This window comes from Charadrius vociferus, unplaced genomic scaffold (assembly GCF_000708025.1).
Source record: "Charadrius vociferus isolate BGI_N301 unplaced genomic scaffold, ASM70802v2 scaffold282, whole genome shotgun sequence".
NCBI classification, from domain to species: domain Eukaryota; kingdom Metazoa; phylum Chordata; class Aves; order Charadriiformes; family Charadriidae; genus Charadrius; species Charadrius vociferus.
Window position 1 is genome coordinate 3,025,478 of NW_009647731.1, and position 24,750 is coordinate 3,050,227.

Below are 24,750 nucleotides of genomic sequence, written 5' to 3' on the forward strand. Positions count from 1 at the left end.
GTATGAAAAATGAGATAGTTTTGAATTAACGAGGAGGGGAATGGTGCTTCACAGACAGCAGGATAATCAATCAATAATAACGAGTCAGCATGTCCTGTTATTAAAAAGGAGAAAAAATAATAGAGTGGATGGAGAGCAGCTCTTGGAAAAGGGGCAGGTGGGTCCTTTATGGTCTATAATGCTCTGACCTTGATCTTTAGTGGTATGAGCTGCTTTGCCAGAACACAGTTATTTTTCTTTGAGGAAAATCCTTCCCCAACCCCTAAACCTGCTAATCTGTGGAAAAATGTCTTTTTATTTCATTCTTTGTCAAAGTGAAGAATAGAGAAATTCAGCATTACTAACTGAGTGTATTCTCATTTTTAGTAGAATAGATTAGCAGAGTCTGCAGGGTACATGCTGGCCACAGTTTCTGCAATATGCGCACATCTGCCTCTTATAGTGTAAATGCAGTAAGTCTTATTTCAGCTCTGATGTGATCAATTCTGTGTAAAAAGCACTGTGAATCCTGGAAGCCTTTGCGTGGCTGTGTCAGGAGCAGTTTTTCTTTGCAATGGAGCTTGGCTGGGCTAGATTTAGCGAAACACTTCAGCATGTCTCAGAGTTCTTGAGGCTTCTTTTTGCAGTAGCCAGAGTTCATTGCCTTTGACCCTATCCATCCCAAAATGCCTTTTTTCATTGTATGCACACAGATGTTGCTGGACTCTGAAAGTAATAATAGGGATTTTCTAAGTGATGCACAGGTGCAGTTAGAGGAAACTTAGGCTGCAGTTTTCTTCTAAATCTGGGAATCAACACTTAGCCCAGTCCTTATGTCTCTGTCTGAGGAGAGATTAGCACTCCCTTTTGCAGTGGGCCCCACAATATTTTAATTATCTGTTGCAACAAATCAGGTTTTCCTTTTTCTGATAAAAAAGCTTATCTGACATCTTTTGCCTCCCTTGGAGCCATGCCATTGCAGGCCAATGGGATTCTTAAAAACGACTGCATGGAAGCAACAAAACTTGTGAAGCAGCAGTGCTCAGAGACGTGAGTGGTAATGGAGTGGAGGCGATGAAGGTAGTGCTCAGGACCTGGAAATGATTGGAAAGATGGAGTCAGCTTGTCAATTTTCTGATTTTGCCAGTTGATTCCTAAACCAAAGTGTCAGGGTTGTACTGGAGAGAAAACCTTTGTCCCCTTTTCCAACTCCTTTTCCTCTTACACAAATTCTTCAGGACACTGCAGTGATCAGGGCTCGTGTATGTGTGTGGAAGGATACAGAAAGGAAAGTCTGTGATTTTTTCCCAAGGTATCAGTGACCCTGTTGGAATAGGACATAGTGGCTGTGGTTCACAGTCACTGAGGCAGTCATTCACCTCCTCTGTGTGTAGTTGCAGACAAGACTTCTGCCATAAACCTGCAAGGACTGTATCATTGGGAGCTAATTTTACAAATGTAATGGAAAATTCCAAAGCCAATGAGCTGGTAGTTGTGAATCCTGGTCCTAGGCCCTGAACCTTCCCATATATTAGGATCTCTGGCACCTGACTTAGTGTGCAGAGCTCGCAACCACAGTGGATAGCTTAAAGCTGACTGCTACTGCGCAGAGCACTGCGATGCCATCATGCTTTGTAACTTTAACTTTTAATTTTTGGGGACCTCATCCTTCTCCTGTCTCCTCAGCTTCCTCTGGGGGGTGAGGGGGTGGGGTGTTAGGAAGAGAAGTACATTAGGGACAGAGAGGGACATGAGTAATAGATGCCAGGCAAGTAAATTGAGATAGATCATTAGCATCTGGATGTGAACATTGATAAAGCTGACTGTTGTCTATGTTCTCTCTGCAATCTGACTAAAAAGCAGAAAAATAAAGTGTGTAAGCAGAGGAGAAGCAATGATGCATTTAAAATTGTATTCAGGTTTAATGGCCTCAAGGGAGATACATAATACAATTTTTATTTTTCTAAAGAGTCATGAAATACTCTACTGTCCTGAAATGAAATAGACTGCTGTATATGGGCTGCAAAAGTTTACCCCCATGAGTAACTATCCATGCACATCTCTCTGTTTTCTGTAATGGGGTAACTACTGTGAGTAAACTTATTCCCACATGTAAAGTGTTCTTCCAAGTGAGACCTATAATCAGAGGAGTGTTTTTAAATAAATGGTGTTCTCAGTTCCAGCAGCTGTGGTGCACACAGCCTCTCCTCACTGATAACATTATTTTCTGTAACTATTTCTGCTTACATGGTAAGTTACCATAATGGTGAAAATTACTTTGTAGTTCTATGGAGAATAGCACAACCATGCATTTACTCAAATGACATGTAATTATAACAGTGAATGCTGCTTTCTCTTTCTGTGCACACAGTTTGGGATCAGAGCTGTTCTGTGTCTCTAGAAAAAGATGGTGACCACAAAACAATGTGTCAGATGTTGCAACAGTCAGGGCTTTCCTATGTAGAGTCGAGAAGAGTAGGAAGGCATCGTACAGAACTATGCTGTACGGAAATCCCAGGCTCCAGAACAAAGCATAGATCAGAAGCTTTATGTTTCTTTTCTGCTGATTTGGTGCCTGTTTCTCCTGTGGAAGCATAGGTCACCAGCTGGGTTTCCTTCTACTTCTGGTCCAGGCCCAGTCATAGAAGTGCTGGTCAAACTGCATATATACAAAACTAGCCATAAGTGGTGATGCTTGTAACCCATTTGGCAGTTTGTAGAGGGGAACTATGCATACATATGCTGTGATATGCAAAAGCCTCTGGCAAAATAGCTGAAGAGCATGCAGCACCAAAGCGGCCTTCACTGCGGCAGAGGACTTTGCTCTGATGATCTGTGGGGAGCTGGAGAATGTGCCGCTGTGACAAGAGTATAATGGGGTGGAATAACCTTGGGTAAACTCTGCCTTGCTGTGACAATGAAAAGGTTTTACAACCAAGCATGTGGCTGTTGCCAATCAGTCACTCTTTGCCAGGTCAAACACATGCTTTTTGGATGGCTTCCACCCCCACTGGCACCTGAAATTTAACAAGCAAATGCTTGCTGTGCCTTGTAATTAAAAGTGAAAAGTACATGTGTCCAGTGCCAAAAAGACAAGAGAAAGCGGGGAGACATGTTGTTCTGACCTGCTTAGCAGTAAAACAAAGATGAGACGTTCTGCTTTGTTGGGTCTAGTACGATGGCTTATTCCACTCCTGTGCATGCAAATTGGATCCAGCCTGGGATTTGGCATTGTGGGCAGGTTGGGATGGCAGCCTTAGAGTATCTGAGTTCATTTCCCAGCCCTGATCTTGCCTAAGCCTTACAGCCATGATACATTTTCATTTCCACCTGCCAAGGAGGATGGCAGAGTGGTTTTCCTTGAGGGGCTCTTGCTCTGTATCCAATTTAGCCTTGATTTGCTCCTGATCCTCAGGGCACCCTGCAAGGTGCATCTGTGCTCTCGCGCAGCTGCTGAAGGTGGTAATTAAATGAAGCTTTGTCTCAATAGGGGATGGGGTGTGTGGGCTTGGAATTCTGTGAACTGTTTTGTTTTGGTATGCCAATTTATGGCAGGTATGGCTGCAATGCCAAGAGCCTGTTTTAATTTTGCACAAACTAATTGTAATTGTGATCTGGATGTAATTGGATATGAGAAACAATCGAGGTCAGAAAGATTAACCAGGGTTATTCACTGTAACAAGCATGGTGGGCTGATGTGCATTTCCTTAGAGAAGGCAAGGTGGTGCTGGTCCTCATTTGATGTGCTGTTACTAATCTCTTGTCTCAGTGTTAATAGTGTAAGGTATTTCTCCTATGGATTTGCAGACAAGAGGACGTTAGATAATCATTCGTTTGCCACCAAACTGCTCTATCTCAGAGTCTGCCCAAAGTCTTTCTGGCATCTCCATCCTTTTTAATCTTTACAAGACGCAAATGAAAGAATTACTGAGATGTTGTAATTGTAAATGTGTGCTTTTCCCTGACTGAGCCAACTGTATGTAGCACATGCGGGGACTAAATATTCCAATTGCATGTTCAGTGTCTGAGAGTAATACTAGTATGTCATGCAGGTAGATTATTCATCCTCATAGGCCAGACTTGTGCTCCCTTGAACTGCTGGTTCCAAGTTCTGTTGAGACGAGGCACATATTGGGTTGATTGTAGCTAAAATTCTTAATTTTATTTCTGACAGTACCAGGATTCTGCTGAGGGGCTTTTCAAGTTAACAGTCAATCTGGAGTGCTTGATCCTGGTGGGGAGAGTGTGATGGCTGGACTGCAGATTTATGCTTGCATCATTTCTGGTTGACAAAATAGTCGTGATATCTATGCAGAATATTGTGGTGGTGCAACTTACAAACCTTAAGATGAAACTTGCTCTGAATTTTGAAGATGGGCTGTCTAAATACATATAACAAGGGGACAGCAGAATAATTACATCTTGCATTTCAGAAGAGGATTTGGTATTCATAAAAATGAACAAGCACCCTAGTGATGTCCCTTTTTGTGTTGCAGTATCACCAGAAGACCCTGCTGTTTTAGATTTAAAAAAAAAAAAAGTTTTCATTTTATAGCTTATTTTCTACTTTGTAATGGTCCTCTTCTTTCATGTACTCTATAAAATACACAAAACGTTCTACAAAGACATAGGACGTGCATGTAACCTGAACAGCATGTTGTGCTCTGATCATTCTCAATGCTGGAAAGGTGGGGAACCCACAAATGGGGTCCCCCTGATGTTAGTGTCAGATCTATGCTGTCTTCTCAAAGCATCTTCCTGGAGTAGAGAGCTGCAGTCTCCAGCACAGCTGGAAGAGTCTATGGAGGAGGTCCTTCACAGGAGTTGGATGCTTACAGAAACAGCTTTTGACATCTGGAAAGTTCAGCGGCAACCAGTGGGATTCAGCAGAGTAAAGGTTGGTTTGTAATTACAGAGAAGTCCTGATGGGAAGGAAATTCTGGAGAGAGGTTAGCATGAAGTGCCTGAAAGGTCTTGAGAGAGCAATTTGGTTCTTTGGTCACGGTACATATAATGCAGACCCAATGCAAAAGTCTCGGGAAACTCTATTTCATTGCTCAGTTTCTATGGGTGTCTGACTCATTTTTCATTATCCAATAATAAATACAGTAGTGAAAGTCACCTTTAACACTTAAAGATTGCTTGGATTTTATGGGATTGTATTGAAGTGAGTGCCAAGGTATAAAAGCCTTATGGTTGAGGTACTTTTATAACACATGCTTCATAAACCCTTATAAAGTGAGTGCAGTGCACTTCATCCTTTAAGATTACAGCATTACAGTTCTGAGAGATGGTGATCTGGTGCTATATTCATTAATTAAATCTGTTATTAATGTTAAATTTCGGGCAATAAGAAGTGAAGTTACAAGAAGTTGAAACGGGGTAGGTCCAGGCAATTTATCTTTCATGAAAGCTCAGTGCACCTTTACTACTTGACAGATGCCCACAGGTTATCCTTACATTAAGGGTGTTCTTGAGCCAGTGAAGCAAGAAGGAGCCCCAAATCTGGGCTACTCTGTAACACAAGGGATTGCTATGAGCGTTATCCTTTTGGAATGCAAAGTTAGTAATTGTGTGGAATCTGTTGCCCTCTGCATGGCTGTCTTGCTTGGCTTCCCAGAGAGCAGATGTCCTTCTTGTCACAGCTCCTGATCACTAAGTAGTGGGGTGGGTTGCTTTTCTCGTACGTAAATAAATAGGATTTTGCTGTAGAGCATATTTTTATCACTGCCATCTCTCATTTTTCCCTGTCTGTCTGATATGCTGGTCTTGCTGACTGGAAAGTAGAGGTTGGCTTCCTTTTTCTCTGATTATTGCAGGAGTCAGTGTATCTACACGGTAGTGAGCAGGTATCTAGCCTTTTCTGAACACCTTCTGTAAAAGTTTGCGTAAAGTTAAGGTGTGTTTTCTAAACTAGTGCAAATCATGCAGAGATGTCTTTAACTTAATGCTAATTTGTATGGGTGTTAGTTTTGTTGGTAAGCAGACAGTTACTTGTGACACCAGTATATTTTTTATCTAGGGGGGTTGGGCTGATTTAATTAAACTGAAGGTTTTTAATTGAAGTGACGTGGTGTGGAAAGAAGAAAAAACAATGAGATTTTCTTTGCAATGAGTTGCATCTGTATCCGTGGGGTTGGCATAGAAGGGCTTCAGGTATGCTGTGTAGCTGTGTTGTACGGTTAAAGTTGTGTATATGCCTCTGAGGGCATCCTTTAGCCTGCAGGGCAAGTAAATTGCAGTAATGATGTAGGAGAGAGGCAGAATGGGAGAGGAATGAATAACCAAATATATGCCAGTGGGAAATTACAGATGGTCAAACATTTAACGTAAAATGCTTCAGCAGTAAAAAATTACTTCCCCATAAGAGAGTTCCAAACTATTCAATGGAAACTAATATTAATAACAAAAGCCTTTTAAGTGGCACATTGAACATACTTGTGATGAACTGATGTTTTGAAGGAAGCAAATAATTTTTGTATCTTTAAGCCTTTAAATGTCATTTGATTTTGGTTTTTCAGTTTCAAAAGGAGGAAAGGACATCATAAGTCCAAACAAAGCAAAAATCCTCTGTTTGCGTTGACATTTCAGCATAAATTGTTGAAACTTTTTGGCTTTTTAAACTCAAAGCTAATATGGAACTTTGTTGGGAAGTAGGCTTAGCTCCAGAGGTCTTGTGGGACCCTACAGTCCTTGAAATGCTTCAAATCTAAATGGGAAACCAAAAAAAAAAAAAAAAGCTAGATTCTTTTTTAAAATCAGATTTGTGTTTTCCTGTTGGTGATGTAGCTGTAGCCTGGCTTTAGGAAGGACCTAAAGTGCTTCTGAGTTCAGAGTCTAGAAGGAGGAGGCCAAAAAAAAAACCAAAACCAAACCCCAAAACTTTTCATGTGTAAACTGAGTACACTCAATATAGAAAGCACTATGGAGCTCTAAACATGAAACCTTAAGTTTCTGGTTTTTGCAACAGTGTTTGTGGCAGAACTACCTTTTGAATTGCAGAAGAGGACAATGAAGTACTACAGAGCAAATTGCTAATACTTCGCTGAGGAGCTGGGTTTCTTTTGTAGCTATGGAGGCTTGTGTGGTTTCTAGGTGGATTTTTTTTTTTAACTGTTTTGTTTATTTCTTTTTAGAATAGCGCTTTATATAGGCAAGTGAGAATGTAACTGGGACCTCTGAAAAGGAGTGCTTATGAAAAGCGCATTAAAATGAAGAGGAAAATCAGAAGGCAGTACACAATAGTTTAATGCTATCTACTTATTTCTGGGAACAAAAGACATTTATTTTGAGCCTGTCGTCTTTATTCATTTACTGGGATGCTTCCTGCTAATGTAGCTCAGTGGTACTACTGCTACCGTTATTGTACCTATAAAACTTCTCTGTGCTGATTTAAAGAGGTGCACTTTGGTAATTTACAGTGAAAATTTATGTTGGCTGAGAAAAATAAAAGGATTCAATGAAAACTAATATTAATAAAAATGCCTTTTATGTGGTGCGTTGTTTCATTTTTTGTCCAGGGGTAATTTATTAAAAGATTCAGCTGTGTACAAAACAGATCTCTGTTGTGCTGGGATAACACAGAACCAGGGAGCAAGAGTGGTGATAAAGCTTTTGAATCTGACGCTATGGATACAGGTAACATGATGGGGGGGAGGGAGAAGAACCAAGTGCCAAGCTGTAGGGGTCTTTGGCATAACTGCAGTGGGCAGATTCGGGCAGATACGAGTTCAGGTTACCTGAGGGAGCATGGGCATGTTGTAGTGTTGTGACTGTGAGAAGTGACATAATCGGTGATGTCAAGATTGGAGGCAGCCTGGGCTGCAGTGATCATGCACTGATGTGATGGAGTTCGCAGTCCTGAAGGATATGGGTCAGGTGAAGAGTAAAGTTAGGAGCCTGAATTTTAGGAAAGTAAACTTCCGGCTCTTGAAGGAGTCATACATTAGGGCCCCCTGGGAAACTGCCCTCAGGGACGAGGGAGCAGAACAGAGCTGGCAGATCTTTAAGGCAAGTTTCCATAGAGCGCAAGAGCTCTCAATGCCCAGGTGTAAGAAATCAGGAAAGGAAGACAAGAGAACAGCATGGCTGAGTCGAGACCTGCTGGTCAAACTAAAGGGCAAGAAGGAAGCGCACAGGCAGTGGAAGCAGGGACAGATATCCTGGGAAGTGTATAGGGATGCTGCCTGGTTGTGTAGGGATGGGGTCAGGAAGGCCAAGGCACAGCTGGAGCTGAACTTGGCAAGGGACACAAAGAATAATAAGCAGAGCTTCTACAGGTATGTCAGCCAGAATAGGGAGGTCAAAGAAAGTGTACCCCTGCAATGAGCAAGACTGGCAAACTGGTAACAACAGACAAAGAGAAAGCTGAGGTAGTCAACAATTTTTTTTGCCTCAGTCTTCACTGGAAACCTCTCTGTCCATACCTCTTGAGTGGATGGACAACAGGGCAGCAGGGACTGGGGGAGCAAAGTCCCTCCCACTCTAGGTGAAGATCAAATTTGTCACCACCTGAGGAACCTGAACATACAGAAGTCTATGGGACCTGACAAGATGCATCTCAGAGTCCTGAGGGAATTGGGTGATGTAGTTGCCAAGCCACTGTCCATGATATTTGAAAATACATGGCAGTCAGGTGAAGTCCTGGTGAGTGGAAAAAGGGAAACATTGCACCCATTTTAAAAAAATGGTTGAAAGGAAGACCCTGGGAACTAGTGACCTGTCAGCCTCATCTCTTGCCTGGGAAGATCATGGAACAGATCTTCCTAGAAGCTATGCTAAAGCACATGGAGGACAGGGAGGTGACTCGAGACAGCCAACAGGGCTTGAGCAAAGACACGTCCTGCCTGACCAACGTTATGGCCTTCTATGATGGAGTGACAATATCAGTGGACAAAGGAAGAGCTACAGATGTTGTCTATCTGGACTTCTGTAAAGCTTTTGACAAGGTCCCCCATGACCTCTTTCTCTTTAAATTGGAGATAGACAGATTTGATGAGTGGACTGCTCAGTGGATGAGGAATTTGTTGGATGGTCAAATCCAGAGGGTAGTGATCAAATGGCTCAATGTCCAGACAGAGATCGGTGACAACTTGCATCCCTCAGGGGTCTGTACTGGGACCAGTACTCTTCAATATATTCATCAATGACATAGACTGGGGGATTGAGGGCACCCTCAGCAAGTTTGTGGACGACACCAAGCTGAGTGGTGTGGTTGACACACCTGAGGGATGGGATGGCATCCAGAGGGACCTGGACAGGCTTAAGAAGAGCCTGTGTGAACCTCATGAGGTTCAGTAAGGCCAAGTGCAGGGTCCTGCACATGGGTCAGGCCAACCCCCGGCACCAATACAGGCTTCGGGATGAAGGGGTTGAGAGCAGCCCTGCCAAGAAGGACCTGGGGGTACTGGTGGATGAAAAGCTGGACATGAGCGGACAATGTCCTCTCTCAGCCCAGAAGAGGGGAGGTTGGACTAGATGATCTTTGGAGGTTCCTTCCAACCCAAACTATTCTATGGTTCTGGATAAGTGTGCTAGTTCATTACTGGTGTGGTTCAATATTCCAGATCCATTGTGCCTGGCTAGCTTGGAACTGAGGAAGAAGAGTGTGTCACCATCTTGACTCATCCACCTGGACATAGCCTTGTGAAACCAATACTGAGGAAGGTGTTTGCATTAACCCAGTGACACACCTGAGATTCTATCAGGGACTCAGATACTTAATTACAAATCCTGCCTTAGTTTTTATTATATTACCCTGATCGGAGGGCATGCTGTTCTAGTGGATTTGTGCTGTGATACGATGTCACTTTCCTTCCTTCTCACTTCTGCGTTTGTTCAGAGCTCCTTTAAGGGTCCTAAATGCTCACCAACAAATCTGAGTGACTCTTAGCTACTGCCATGGTTTGCTTTCAGCAAATGCATCATGGCAGGTTCTTTCTGCTTGGGATAAATCTCCTTGAAGTATGGAGGCAGGTGTGCTTCCTGATCACATGCCGAAGTTCTCAGTCTGTACATAGTAGTTTATGTTGTGGTGGCCTCTCTGAACCATCTCCCTTCTATGTGCTTCCCCTGCCGGTGTCTGGTGTTCTGCTGAACTGAAGTTCATTCAGAACAGCCCTGTATGTGTCATCATTACCCCTAAAGCTCCTGCTTTAAAGGCAATATATCATGTACTAGACAGTGCTCTTCCTCTGCATTCATCTCCTAAAGAGCTACCTGAAGTTCAGTCTGATTTTCAGCCTGGTTTGTTTTGTCTGGTGCCTGACATTCATTGTCCACTGAATTTTGGAGGTCAGACTATAGCCTCTAGAGGGAAAGCTATGTAGTATAAACCACCTAATCTCAAGTATGTTTTCAAGGACTTACCCTTAACAGTAATCAATCCTGCCTCCCTTCCCCTCTCCACTTAAACTAGAGAAGGCAGCAACTGAAAATATTTTATATATGTGTGTGTATATTCTAGAATGTAGCAAGGTGAAATGCAATTTCCTTTTTAATAAAGGCTGCCATTTAATTTAATATTATAGAAAATGATTAGATCTTTAAACCCTATAAATTACGTTTGACAACTCTCTGGTTCTCCTTTGCTATTCCTTCTGGCAATTATAAATGGCAACACAGGGTGCTGGCAGAAATGCTTATTCTGACCAGAGTTTGTTTATTGGCTCTTAATGAAAAGCGATTAATCTAACTCACTACTGGGGTGGATCCTTCGCCCTGGCCCCATAATGAGAAGTGGCAGTTTCAGGCCTTTGACAAATGCCCTGATATTTCCTCTGCCAAAAGTTGTCCCCTCCCTCCATAGCTTCCAGCAGAAAAACGACAAACAATAAAAAAAAAAAAAAAAAGCCCAGAGTCTCCCACTCTTCTTGTTTGCCACGTAACAAAACTGTGGACCAGTCCTAGCTGCATGACTGGTGGTGGCCTTTTGTTTTTCACTCTGGGCCTCCAGTTTCTTCCATCCTGCTTCGTGTAGGATCAGCCTTGCCTGGGAGGAGGGATGACAACAGAGATGTTGGGTGTTTTCTTTTCTCCATTTGAAGAATGGCGAGAACTGGGTGAAGAGGGGTGGGTGACTAATTAATGTATGGCACTTGCAACAAGATATGACTGTTAGACTCTTCCAGCTTTCCCTCTGGCTGTTAATTTTCCTAGCTTGATGGCTTTCTTAATCGATCTTACAACTGCTGTTACGCTTCCAGAGGAACAAATTGCCTGGCTTTGTGAACCATCTGTTGGAAACATCACCTTTTCCATCTCACCTGACCCATTGCTTGAACTATCCACCCAAGTGTTGTGGAACGTGTGTGAAAGGGGAGAGTGGATGTTTTGTCAGTGTACCACATCAGGTCTACGCAACTGTTAGCTGTCTTGTGCTGCTTATCTGAGGGCAGAACTCTAACAGTGACCTTTTAATATACAGCATTATTAACTTTGTAACCTTCTACGATATCAGATCTCTCTGGAATATCTTGTTGTATTGGCAATCTTACATCCTCCTCCTATTCTGAAGATGCACGTGATTTTTACTAACCTATGTTACAGTTCTCTGTCTGGCACAGGCAATATGCTTTAGATGAACAGGGGTAGACTTAGGTGACAAAATGTCTTTAAAATCTCAGGCATCAGTGACAGAAAATATCTTGAAATAGTGGGGAAACCTTTCTTCTTTGGACCAAAACTAAATGCGTATTTTGATCTGATTAGAAAGAGGAGATGTACCAAAGCCTCCTTGTAGGTGGAGGCCATCAGGACCTATTTTCAAGACTAATTCCCAGGGAGTCAGTTGCGTGTGGGGATGTTTCCCGCTTCCTGTGCTGTGCACCAGAGCACAGTGCCACTGCACGTTTTCAGGACTTGTGGTGTGGCTTTCCGTGGGAACAGGCGGACATTGCTTTATGAGGGTGGGAAGTGGTATACGTGAGGGATGTTGAAGGAGCTCTGAGCTCAAGCTGGATTCATACAGGTAGCTTCACCTTGGGACAACGTTCAGTTCTAGTTTTAAAGGCCCTTTTCATTTCTTAATGGAAAGGATCAGAAACCATTTACATTATATTGACTTTCCTGTGGTGACTTCATGGAGTTAACGAGGTGCTTAAGATAAAACAGGCACTGAAATATTTCGTTTGATCAAGGTCTAACATACCAAGGGTCTTGCCATTCCTTGCAACTGATTTTGGCTGTCAAAATTAATGTATTTCCCTTTTGTAGTCTTGAAGTTGGAGCTCTGTGAAGGTGGATAAGAAAAGTTAACATGGACTTGCGAGTGTAACAAAACTGCAGTGGATCTCAGCTAGCTGATCATTCTGCAGTTAGCGTAACAGGACAGTTCCTGGATCTGTTTTCCTGCTGCCAGTGAGTGATCTTTGTCTCAAGGTGCCCAAACACCAGTGTGCTTTATTACATACAGGCCTTCAGAATTTACTGCTGTGCTGCCTATTAGAGAGTCTCAATCCAGTATTTACAAGACCCAGCTAACTGCTTAGGCTGAAATTTTTCACGCTCTCTGCCCCATTTTTCTCCCACTTTACACCAAAATTATTTCTGAAAAGCACTTATAGAAAAAGTACATTGCTATGCTTATCTTCAGAAATATGTCAACCTACTTAATCACCCAATGTTTACTAAGTTAGAAAACTGAAAAACTACAATTTGTATGTTTTCAAAAGAAACAGTTAATAATTTACCTTGTGAGAATTACACGTACCCAGTGCACACTGTACTATGTGTTTCCTTGCCATCAAGCCACTAAGTAGGCTCATCTCTCCAGCTCATAGCTACAGGCATAAAATTGGACTTTCCCCATTCCCTGCAACTAAGAGCAAGGAACCTGCACCTGCTGAGTTCACAGCGATTGTCCCGGGAGGCAGCATGGAGAACAAAACTTTCCAACTCAGATGCACAGGAGAAACAAGGAAAGTTTAGAATAAAGAGGTAAATGTAGGGCTGAAGGAAAAACAGGGGTAGAAGCTGTAACTAGCACTGGATAAGCCACAAAATTGTATCATGCAGGAAAACGGATTGGGACTGTATAAATAGACTGTAAACTAGAAGTTGATATTGGGAGGTTGTTTTTATGCCTGGGGTGCAGAAGAGGAAGGATAGCGGTGATGTGCCAAGCAGGCCTGCTAAAGTGAGGGCAGAGCTGTGAAGGATGCTAAGAGAAGAACCAAGTGCCAAGCTGTAGGGGTCTTTGGCATAACTGCAGTGGGCAGATTCGGGCAGATACGAGTTCAGGTTACCTGAGGGAGCATGGGCATGTTGTAGTGTTGTGACTGTGAGAAGTGACATAATCGGTGATGTCAAGATTGGAGGCAGCCTGGGCTGCAGTGATCATGCACTGATGTGATGGAGTTCGCAGTCCTGAAGGATATGGGTCAGGTGAAGAGTAAAGTTAGGAGCCTGAATTTTAGGAAAGTAAACTTCCGGCTCTTGAAGGAGTCATACATTAGGGCCCCCTGGGAAACTGCCCTCAGGGACGAGGGAGCAGAACAGAGCTGGCAGATCTTTAAGGCAAGTTTCCATAGAGCGCAAGAGCTCTCAATGCCCAGGTGTAAGAAATCAGGAAAGGAAGACAAGAGAACAGCATGGCTGAGTCGAGACCTGCTGGTCAAACTAAAGGGCAAGAAGGAAGCGCACAGGCAGTGGAAGCAGGGACAGATATCCTGGGAAGTGTATAGGGATGCTGCCTGGTTGTGTAGGGATGGGGTCAGGAAGGCCAAGGCACAGCTGGAGCTGAACTTGGCAAGGGACACAAAGAATAATAAGCAGAGCTTCTACAGGTATGTCAGCCAGAATAGGGAGGTCAAAGAAAGTGTACCCCTGCAATGAGCAAGACTGGCAAACTGGTAACAACAGACAAAGAGAAAGCTGAGGTAGTCAACAATTTTTTTTGCCTCAGTCTTCACTGGAAACCTCTCTGTCCATACCTCTTGAGTGGATGGACAACAGGGCAGCAGGGACTGGGGGAGCAAAGTCCCTCCCACTCTAGGTGAAGATCAAATTTGTCACCACCTGAGGAACCTGAACATACAGAAGTCTATGGGACCTGACAAGATGCATCTCAGAGTCCTGAGGGAATTGGGTGATGTAGTTGCCAAGCCACTGTCCATGATATTTGAAAAGACATGGCAGTCAGGTGAAGTCCTGGTGAGTGGAAAAAGGGAAACATTGCACCCATTTTAAAAAAATGGTTGAAAGGAAGACCCTGGGAACTAGTGACCTGTCAGCCTCATCTCTTGCCTGGGAAGATCATGGAACAGATCTTCCTAGAAGCTATGCTAAAGCACATGGAGGACAGGGAGGTGACTCGAGACAGCCAACAGGGCTTGAGCAAAGACACGTCCTGCCTGACCAACGTTATGGCCTTCTATGATGGAGTGACAATATCAGTGGACAAAGGAAGAGCTACAGATGTTGTCTATCTGGACTTCTGTAAAGCTTTTGACAAGGTCCCCCATGACCTCTTTCTCTTTAAATTGGAGATAGACAGATTTGATGAGTGGACTGCTCAGTGGATGAGGAATTTGTTGGATGGTCAAATCCAGAGGGTAGTGATCAAATGGCTCAATGTCCAGACAGAGATCGGTGACAACTTGCATCCCTCAGGGGTCTGTACTGGGACCAGTACTCTTCAATATATTCATCAACAACATAGACAGGGGGATCGAGGGCACACTTAGCAAGTTTGTGGACGACGCCAAGCTCAGTGGTGCGGTTGACACACCTGAGGGATGGGATGGCATCCAGAGGGACCTGGACAGGCTTAAGAAGAGCCTGTGTGAACCTCATGAGGTTCAGCAAGGCCAAGTGCAGGGTCCTGCACATGGGTCAGGCCAACCCCCGGCACCAATACAGGCTTCGGGATGAAGGGGTTGAGAGCAGCCCTGCCAAGAAGGACCTGGGGGTACTGGTGGATGAAAAGCTGGACATGAGCGGACAATGTCCTCTCTCAGCCCAGAAGAGGGGAGGTTGGACTAGATGATCTTTGGAGGTTCCTTCCAACCCAAACTATTCTATGGTTCTGGATAAGTGTGCTAGTTCATTACTGGTGTGGTTCAATATTCCAGATCCATTGTGCCTGGCTAGCTTGGAACTGAGGAAGAAGAGTGTGTCACCATCTTGACTCATCCACCTGGACATAGCCTTGTGAAACCAATACTGAGGAAGGTGTTTGCATTAACCCAGTGACACACCTGAGATTCTATCAGGGACTCAGATACTTAATTACAAATCCTGCCTTAGTTTTTATTATATTACCCTGATCGGAGGGCATGCTGTTCTAGTGGATTTGTGCTGTGATACGATGTCACTTTCCTTCCTTCTCACTTCTGCGTTTGTTCAGAGCTCCTTTAAGGGTCCTAAATGCTCACCAACAAATCTGAGTGACTCTTAGCTACTGCCATGGTTTGCTTTCAGCAAATGCATCATGGCAGGTTCTTTCTGCTTGGGATAAATCTCCTTGAAGTATGGAGGCAGGTGTGCTTCCTGATCACATGCCGAAGTTCTCAGTCTGTACATAGTAGTTTATGTTGTGGTGGCCTCTCTGAACCATCTCCCTTCTATGTGCTTCCCCTGCCGGTGTCTGGTGTTCTGCTGAACTGAAGTTCATTCAGAACAGCCCTGTATGTGTCATCATTACCCCTAAAGCTCCTGCTTTAAAGGCAATATATCATGTACTAGACAGTGCTCTTCCTCTGCATTCATCTCCTAAAGAGCTACCTGAAGTTCAGTCTGATTTTCAGCCTGGTTTGTTTTGTCTGGTGCCTGACATTCATTGTCCACTGAATTTTGGAGGTCAGACTATAGCCTCTAGAGGGAAAGCTATGTAGTATAAACCACCTAATCTCAAGTATGTTTTCAAGGACTTACCCTTAACAGTAATCAATCCTGCCTCCCTTCCCCTCTCCACTTAAACTAGAGAAGGCAGCAACTGAAAATATTTTATATATGTGTGTGTATATTCTAGAATGTAGCAAGGTGAAATGCAATTTCCTTTTTAATAAAGGCTGCCATTTAATTTAATATTATAGAAAATGATTAGATCTTTAAACCCTATAAATTACGTTTGACAACTCTCTGGTTCTCCTTTGCTATTCCTTCTGGCAATTATAAATGGCAACACAGGGTGCTGGCAGAAATGCTTATTCTGACCAGAGTTTGTTTATTGGCTCTTAATGAAAAGCGATTAATCTAACTCACTACTGGGGTGGATCCTTCGCCCTGGCCCCATAATGAGAAGTGGCAGTTTCAGGCCTTTGACAAATGCCCTGATATTTCCTCTGCCAAAAGTTGTCCCCTCCCTCCATAGCTTCCAGCAGAAAAACGACAAACAATAAAAAAAAAAAAAAAAAAGCCCAGAGTCTCCCACTCTTCTTGTTTGCCACGTAACAAAACTGTGGACCAGTCCTAGCTGCATGACTGGTGGTGGCCTTTTGTTTTTCACTCTGGGCCTCCAGTTTCTTCCATCCTGCTTCGTGTAGGATCAGCCTTGCCTGGGAGGAGGGATGACAACAGAGATGTTGGGTGTTTTCTTTTCTCCATTTGAAGAATGGCGAGAACTGGGTGAAGAGGGGTGGGTGACTAATTAATGTATGGCACTTGCAACAAGATATGACTGTTAGACTCTTCCAGCTTTCCCTCTGGCTGTTAATTTTCCTAGCTTGATGGCTTTCTTAATCGATCTTACAACTGCTGTTACGCTTCCAGAGGAACAAATTGCCTGGCTTTGTGAACCATCTGTTGGAAACATCACCTTTTCCATCTCACCTGACCCATTGCTTGAACTATCCACCCAAGTGTTGTGGAACGTGTGTGAAAGGGGAGAGTGGATGTTTTGTCAGTGTACCACATCAGGTCTACGCAACTGTTAGCTGTCTTGTGCTGCTTATCTGAGGGCAGAACTCTAACAGTGACCTTTTAATATACAGCATTATTAACTTTGTAACCTTCTACGATATCAGATCTCTCTGGAATATCTTGTTGTATTGGCAATCTTACATCCTCCTCCTATTCTGAAGATGCACGTGATTTTTACTAACCTATGTTACAGTTCTCTGTCTGGCACAGGCAATATGCTTTAGATGAACAGGGGTAGACTTAGGTGACAAAATGTCTTTAAAATCTCAGGCATCAGTGACAGAAAATATCTTGAAATAGTGGGGAAACCTTTCTTCTTTGGACCAAAACTAAATGCGTATTTTGATCTGATTAGAAAGAGGAGATGTACCAAAGCCTCCTTGTAGGTGGAGGCCATCAGGACCTATTTTCAAGACTAATTCCCAGGGAGTCAGTTGCGTGTGGGGATGTTTCCCGCTTCCTGTGCTGTGCACCAGAGCACAGTGCCACTGCACGTTTTCAGGACTTGTGGTGTGGCTTTCCGTGGGAACAGGCGGACATTGCTTTATGAGGGTGGGAAGTGGTATACGTGAGGGATGTTGAAGGAGCTCTGAGCTCAAGCTGGATTCATACAGGTAGCTTCACCTTGGGACAACGTTCAGTTCTAGTTTTAAAGGCCCTTTTCATTTCTTAATGGAAAGGATCAGAAACCATTTACATTATATTGACTTTCCTGTGGTGACTTCATGGAGTTAACGAGGTGCTTAAGATAAAACAGGCACTGAAATATTTCGTTTGATCAAGGTCTAACATACCAAGGGTCTTGCCATTCCTTGCAACTGATTTTGGCTGTCAAAATTAATGTATTTCCCTTTTGTAGTCTTGAAGTTGGAGCTCTGTGAAGGTGGATAAGAAAAGTTAACATGGACTTGCGAGTGTAACAAAACTGCAGTGGATCTCAGCTAGCTGATCATTCTGCAGTTAGCGTAACAGGACAGTTCCTGGATCTGTTTTCATGCTGAAAGGCAGTTTCTATATTTGTTTCAGCTACTGTATCAATAACCTGCTGTGTTTAGCACAGCTCTAATTTATTTCCCACTGTTTGCCTTTGTTTTATGGTACTGGCATTTGCTTTAATGTGGTGTCATTTTCTCCAGATGTTAATAAGATGGTGTTAATGTTTCCACAACATTTTTCTTGATAACATTTATGTAGAGCGTGCCATCTGATAATGTGGAAATTAACCCATTTTAAAATATTGGTAATAATTTTCTAATTAAAATTAGAGGCTCAGAAGTGTTTTCCTCCCTGTACAAATTGAGGTCATACACTTTCCCGTGCTTGGGGAAAATTATGTATTCACTGAGTGAATGAATATCTTCTACTCTATAAATTGGAAGCATGATATATGAGATTGTGTATCAATAGTTGCGCACATGCACATGGACTATTTTCAGATACCAGCAGCCGATCCAGATAGGCATTCTGTGTTTCCAGTGAGGTGATGTTCTTATTCGTAGCTCTGCAAGCTGCCAAATAATAAACCTTAAATCTCAGGAGTGCCCTGTTCTGTACTTTTGGGGAGAGTATTCCACGTTTGGGAAGAGAGGTGGTAGACTGGAAAGGCACCAGGAAAGCATGGTGTGCTGTCTGAAGTTGCTATACCAAACCAAAATCAGCTTCAATATCAACATAGCATTTTTCATTCTTGCTAGGCTTTCTGAATTTGTCTGGATAAAAATGAAATGGAAAAAAAAGGAATCACTGAATGAATCTATGAATGAATCACCAAATACAATGGAAGTGAAACACTAAAAAAAAAAATAAATCCCCTATTTGGGAAATCCTGTGGTCTGTTTACACTGTTGGGCAACGTTCTGAATACATCTAATAGGAATCGGTGCCGTATGACCTCACTTTTAAGTGATGTTCAGTTTCACTTTTCCATTAATAGGCTTTCCCTCCATTTTTCTGTTTAGATCATGCTGCTTAGTGATCCAGAGATTGAAAGCAGCATCCTCATCAGCTCTGATGAAGGGGCTACCTACCAGAAGTACCGTCTGAACTTCTATATCCAGAGCTTGCTCTTCCACCCCAAGCAGGAGGAGTGGATCTTGGCCTACAGTCTGGATCAAAAGGTGAGCTATTGGTTTCCTGTTTCAATGATTCTTGACCCAGGTGTTGAAAGCGATAGTGTCTAGAACTGCTCATTTCCGGAGATGATGAAGAAATTATGGTGTGCTTTTGCACTCTTGCCTTGCAGGTTTAAATGTGCTCAAAACCCACTCAGTGACTCCGAAGCAAGCTTGCTAAAGGGAGTGGAGTTATACAGTGATCATGATGGGTGTGGAAACTTTATTAGTAGTGATGGCACGAAAGATGAAGAGTCTGAGATTTGACATGACATATGGAGCTGTTCTAAAAATCTATTGATTTGTAGGCCCTGGTGATGGCTGAGCTGTCTTTGAGGATGGAGCACTCAGCCCGAGTTGGTCCATAACAGCTGGCTGTTGCGTGTGAGAGAGTGCTCTTTCTGCTTGCAAACGGAACCAGGTTATCTGGATATCCGTGAGCAGCAACAGATGACAAAATTCTCTGTGCCACATTTTAAATCACTTTTTAAGACTTCTGTTAGTGAGACAACTCTTAAGCCTGTTGCTGTGTCCTTAGCAAGCCTGCTCTTCCGTAGCACTCATTTGTCTCGAAAGATGCTGAGCAGTGCAGGTGCAATGTGACTTGTGAAGCGTTGTGGCTGTGGAGTGTGCGCTTCAGCCCTGGAACAGCAGTCCCCACTACAGCCCAAAGCTGAGACATAGACCGGATGGTCAAGTTACAAATTTTAGAAAGCCTAAAACTTGCCAAGCTTTTATCTTTTCTCTCTTCTGTTTCTGTTGTTCATAGACTCTGGAGAGTAAAAACATGCTCAATAGCCACTTTAAGGTTTTTGTGTTAATCTGTCGAGTGTGTGTGTGTATGTGTGTTCTGGGTGGGATTTTCAATTCCTACAGTTATTTTTGAAGTTTTCTAAACTAGTCAGTCTCGCATCCCAGCTATAAGGAAAACACAGCCAAAATATTGTACTTCTTGTATTTGACAGAATTTCCTTTGAAAGGCTAATGCAAATCTTTACCCAAGTAGATACTGAGAATATAATTGAATAATCTACTACTGCTATACTTCCCAGTGCAACCTTTCCATCCCCTTGTTAACAGAATGCTATGGCAGGCACCAGGTGGTTTGCAGCTTTGCTACTGATGATTCTTGAGTGACATTTGCAAGCACAAAGCTATTGTAAATACACTCCTTTCATAGTATCAAGTCCTTACTGTATGAAGGAGTTAGTCAAATGTCAAATAGTTTTGTGCACTCAGACCTTCAGTGTAACAGGGATTTTGAAGTCGGCTAGAAAGATCAATTTATTTATTTGATGTCACGGAATGGTTTGATGCCACTTTTAAACTGGAGGTAAAGATTTTAAATTGTACTATGTTTGTAGAAAGACAGCCCCGAAAGAAACAGACATCTTGATGAGGCGCTCATGGGTGTGAGAAGCCAGATATGACATGCTGAGTATATGTTTGCAAAGAGATCCAGCTGTAGTGTGTGTGGAGCATCTGCTCTTGTGTCGAAACACTGTACTTCTATTTCCAGTGCTTTGTAGTCTTTTTATGATGTGTTAGTCACTGGAAGGAGAAATCAAAATACAAAGTATGCACACACACTTGACTGTGAGGTTGTAATTATGCTCTCCTGGTCCAGTACAGCAATAGTGGCTCAAGAGCTTTTTTGCTTCTGCTTCTTCAAACTAATGCTGAGTGCCTACCTCAGCTGTTCTCTTCTGCTCAGAAGAGAGCCAAGGAAAATGAACTGTGGGTTAGAAACACCCTGAGGCTGCTTGCGTTTTATCCCAGGAACGGAACAAATTTGTTCACAGTGTAAGAGTGTAGATGAGGTGCTTTGCAGCTTGTTGGTCAAATGGAAATGGCGTAATGTGAAGTTCAGGCTTTGCCTTTATGTCTGCTTTTACATTCAAGGCCATTCGTGATGCTTTTATTCAGTGTTCAGAAAGATGGCCTCAAGCGCTGGTTGAAAGTTGATCCTTGAGTGGAATCGTGGAGGCAGTGTTTTTCTCAGTTGAAGCGTTTGCTTAACATAACCTGGTGTAGATGTGCCCAGCCACACCTTGGCTTAGTAAGAGCTGTAAAAGAATTGTCACTGGCTCAGGATCTTGCAACTTCACTGCAGTTACAGTTGATACGGAGATAATGGGCAGTGCTGTTAGAGCGCAAAGGCAGCACTATAGATTGTGATGGTGGTGCTATGTGAAGTCTCCAGATGAAGTCTTCTGAGAGTTATACATTCCTGCCTGTCTGGAAACAGGAATACTGCCACAACTGAGTGGGAACCAGAGGTCAGGACGACCTTCTGTTAGATGGCAGTTAGGCCAATGATGAGAAGGAAGTGTCTTTTAGGCTAAAAATCCTAAATCCTTAAGTGGCTTCGTCAGGGCTTGTGCATCTTCATAAGACTGTTGTGGTTGTTCTCTCCTGTCCTCTAGAAGCCAAATGTGGATATCACACCTTCCCACACTGCTATGTTATGCCCTATCTGTGATCATGGGATCATTCCAGTGGCAATGGCTATTTGATCTCTGCTGCTGACCAGAAGAGAGGTATCAAGAGCTCCTAAAAATAGGCTAGAGAGGCTGCAGTAGTGCACTGCAATTGTGAGGCGGCCATCCAAAGAGACGCCGTGCTGTCGTCAGGGGCTAATTCTCCATTTGCAGCCTGGTTCTGCTGGTATTCCTCTGTCCTTTGGTTTTGTGCCCGTTTTTCTGTGAGGCAGCACGAAGACACCTGGCACAAAATAGGTGGTGCTGGATCCAAATAGTACTTGCTCTCTTACTTTGTGTATCCTGGTTTTTGGGATACAACTGCTCTGAAACACTTTTGGTTTAAATGCATGAAATAGCAATAAAATAGAAAGTTTATCATTAGTCAGTAACCTGCAGGTGATACTCATCCACAGATACTGTGATAAGGAAGGTGCCGATGAAAAGTCAGTGGCTTACTGTATGTTCAGTGGTGCAGCCACTTCTACAGTGGGAGACCATAATCTTCTACTTCTCTAAGCTTTAAAAATGTGTTTGACCTTTAAAGTCTATTTGTAATGACTACTTTAGAGGCAGATTTAAAAATGCAAATAACTGAAAACAAATCAAATGCATACAATTTGATTGTCAGCAGCAGGAACTATTGAGGGAAGATCTAATCTATCCTCCCGTAACTGTGAATGTGTAAACAGGTTTGCGAATTAAATTTCATTTCTTAGATTAAAAAATAGCTTTCAGGTTAATATTTATTTTATTAATTTTCTTTCAGTTAAAAATAATAATGTGGTGTTTTAAGCAAGCTGTGGTCAACTTGGAAATTAGTGAGAATGATGAATCTGAAAATCCATTTTGCCTAGTATGTTGTTCCACACAGTGAAATGAAATATCAACAGCCAGTACCCAACAAATAATTGATTTGGTCACTGCCTAGATAAAAAGATTTAAAAATTCTTTTGTGTATAAAAATAGAAAACAATATTGAAGTTTTTGTTTGAAATAAAAATACTCAATATTTTGGTTCTTCCCGTTGGAAAGTTTTTCTCTGAGGTCTTCTGACCTACAGTCCCATGGCTGTGATTCAAGCCTCTTTTTTAATAATTCTTTTATCGTAAGCATCCGTCCTTCTTTTTAGGTAACTTCTACACATTTGACAACAATGTTAGGCTATGTATCCAGTTCATTAGAAAACCGACCAGCCAACTAAAAAAACCTAACACGTTTTGAATTCTGTCCTCTAACAGCAATATTGTCTCTTCTAAGCTGATGTTTTAGAAGGCATATTCACTATTCCAAACTTAGAAGGTGTATTCACTATTCTAAGACAGTAGTGAATAAATGCAATAACGTAGAACTCTGACATCCTTGTGGAACCACAGTCTCTATGTGTCTCCTGCAGTTTGACAGTGGCCAAGTGATAACTGTTTTCAGAGTATGGTATCCCCGTTTGGTTTTACCCAACTTATATAATTTCCTACAGTCTTTTAGCTTGCTTAGGAGAATGCTATGAGAACTCAGACTGAGTGTATGTGTCTGTGGTACGCAAGGCTTGTCCTCTCTGTCCAAAGCAAGCGTTGTCTTCCTGCGGTAATCTTCTAGTTGGGAATTTTCTCAGCCTCACTGTTATGTCACTATTATGTGTAATTTGGATCATAAGTTTATGCTTCAGGCTTCTGCTGGCTCTCTTTTACTCTCAGCCTTCATTTTCAGGCATTGCAGAATGCTCTGCAGATAGACTTACTGTTCTCCTCACTGCTCCTCTTATAGCCTTGTTGAATAACCCCACTCCCCTAGCTTATGCCTTGCATGGATCTGTTTTTAGACCTACCTGCGGACTTTTGCTGTCAGTCTCACGTGATTTCAGTTTAAAGCCCAAGCCTCACAGCAATCTTATGTCTAAAAATGACCTTCCCCTTCTTTAAAAGAAGCAGACCATCTCTTCTCAAGAGAACTTCTCCTTGAGATACGACTTCACAGCTGAGAAAGCCAAAGGCTTTCTAACAACATTACCTCTTCCATCAACTGAAATAATTGAATACAGCGTGAGTTCAGTCCCTAAATTTTTTATTACCACTCCCACGTGAGTATTGTCCCTCTTTTTCCTGCGTGGGGCTATTCCCAGGAGCAAGGGAGAAGGTTCAGTGAGAGAGGGATGGAGCTCAGCAGGATTTCTGAAAGATGTTTTGCTGTGTGGCTGCTGGTTACTTTGTTCATTTAAGGGCAAATTACAGCCACCGCCATTTGTTTTCTCTTTGCAGTATCCAAAGAGTTATTGAGGGTGCTTCCTCAGCATGAGTCGACGCAGCATATCAGTTCCTGTTCTTAATTTTTGTAGCCAATTATGACCCTCCTCTGCCTTGCTAACTCTCTTGTATTATCAAATAAATGCAGTATGACTGAGCCAAGAAATCTGTTTGTGTGGGCACGAATGTGTAGCAAGTTCATAGACCCTAACATCTTCTCACAACATATAAAGTATAGAAAGCAGGAATTTTTGCAGGGCTTCAAGCAAGCATGGGTGGGTGTAGTACTTCCCCCTGAGCAGCCATTTGGCATTGGGCAATTATCAGGCCCTGGGAGATTAATTGCATCTTGTGAGTTGAAAATCTTGGAACTCTTCCCAGTGGCTTTGTGTGTGTCTACTTTATTGATAAAATAGTGCATTCTGGTGTCTGCACATGTTGGTTCTGTTAATGGCCCCCTGTGGCCTTTGGCAGAAGGTGGACGCTATGTAAATGTTATGGCCAATTTTGCTGCACGTCAGGCTGGGTCTCAATAGGAGCGTCTGTATTGGCACTTGGATATACGAACCAATACGAATGGAAAATGGGGCTTCATCCTCTACTTTTCACAGGCTGTTGCAGAAAATATATAGGAAGCCATTTAAAATGACCCTTTTATCAAAGTATGATGGGAAGGGGAAGATATGAAAAAGCTGTGATATTCTCTGTTAGAAAGCATTGGAAACTGCTTTATGGAGTGGTGTGAAAGCTCAGAGTTCACCAGCATATACATGAGGTGTAGTTTTTATTGCTGCCATTCACACTGGCTGGGGACGAACTGGTCTTGCATTTCTGATACTAATATTTCAAGTTCCTCATCATTTGTCTCATTTATCCAAGGCACCAACTAATTCTTAATAAGCTCAACTTTCCATACCCCAATACCCCTCTGGGGAATGGATCAGTCTGGACGTGGAAACGGAGGGGAATTTCCAGCCCCATGGAATTTCACTCAGAAAGACATTGAAACTTCTTTCAGAGAAATGTGCACAGCTCTTTTGCATGAATATTTGTTTTAAAGATAATTTAAAAAAAAAAAAG

General features: G+C 42.7%; 1 protein-coding gene across 1 annotated transcript in view; it reads left to right on the forward strand.

The window, feature by feature from the left end:
- The window catches only part of SORCS3 (sortilin-related VPS10 domain containing receptor 3), a 219,515-nt gene that overhangs the window by 66,213 nt on the left and 128,552 nt on the right, over window positions 1-24,750 (forward strand). Inside the window, exon 4 of the mRNA XM_009881623.1 lies at window positions 18,798-18,956. Coding sequence (XP_009879925.1) covers window positions 18,798-18,956 — 159 coding nt within the window. The remainder of the gene's footprint in view (window positions 1-18,797; window positions 18,957-24,750) is intronic.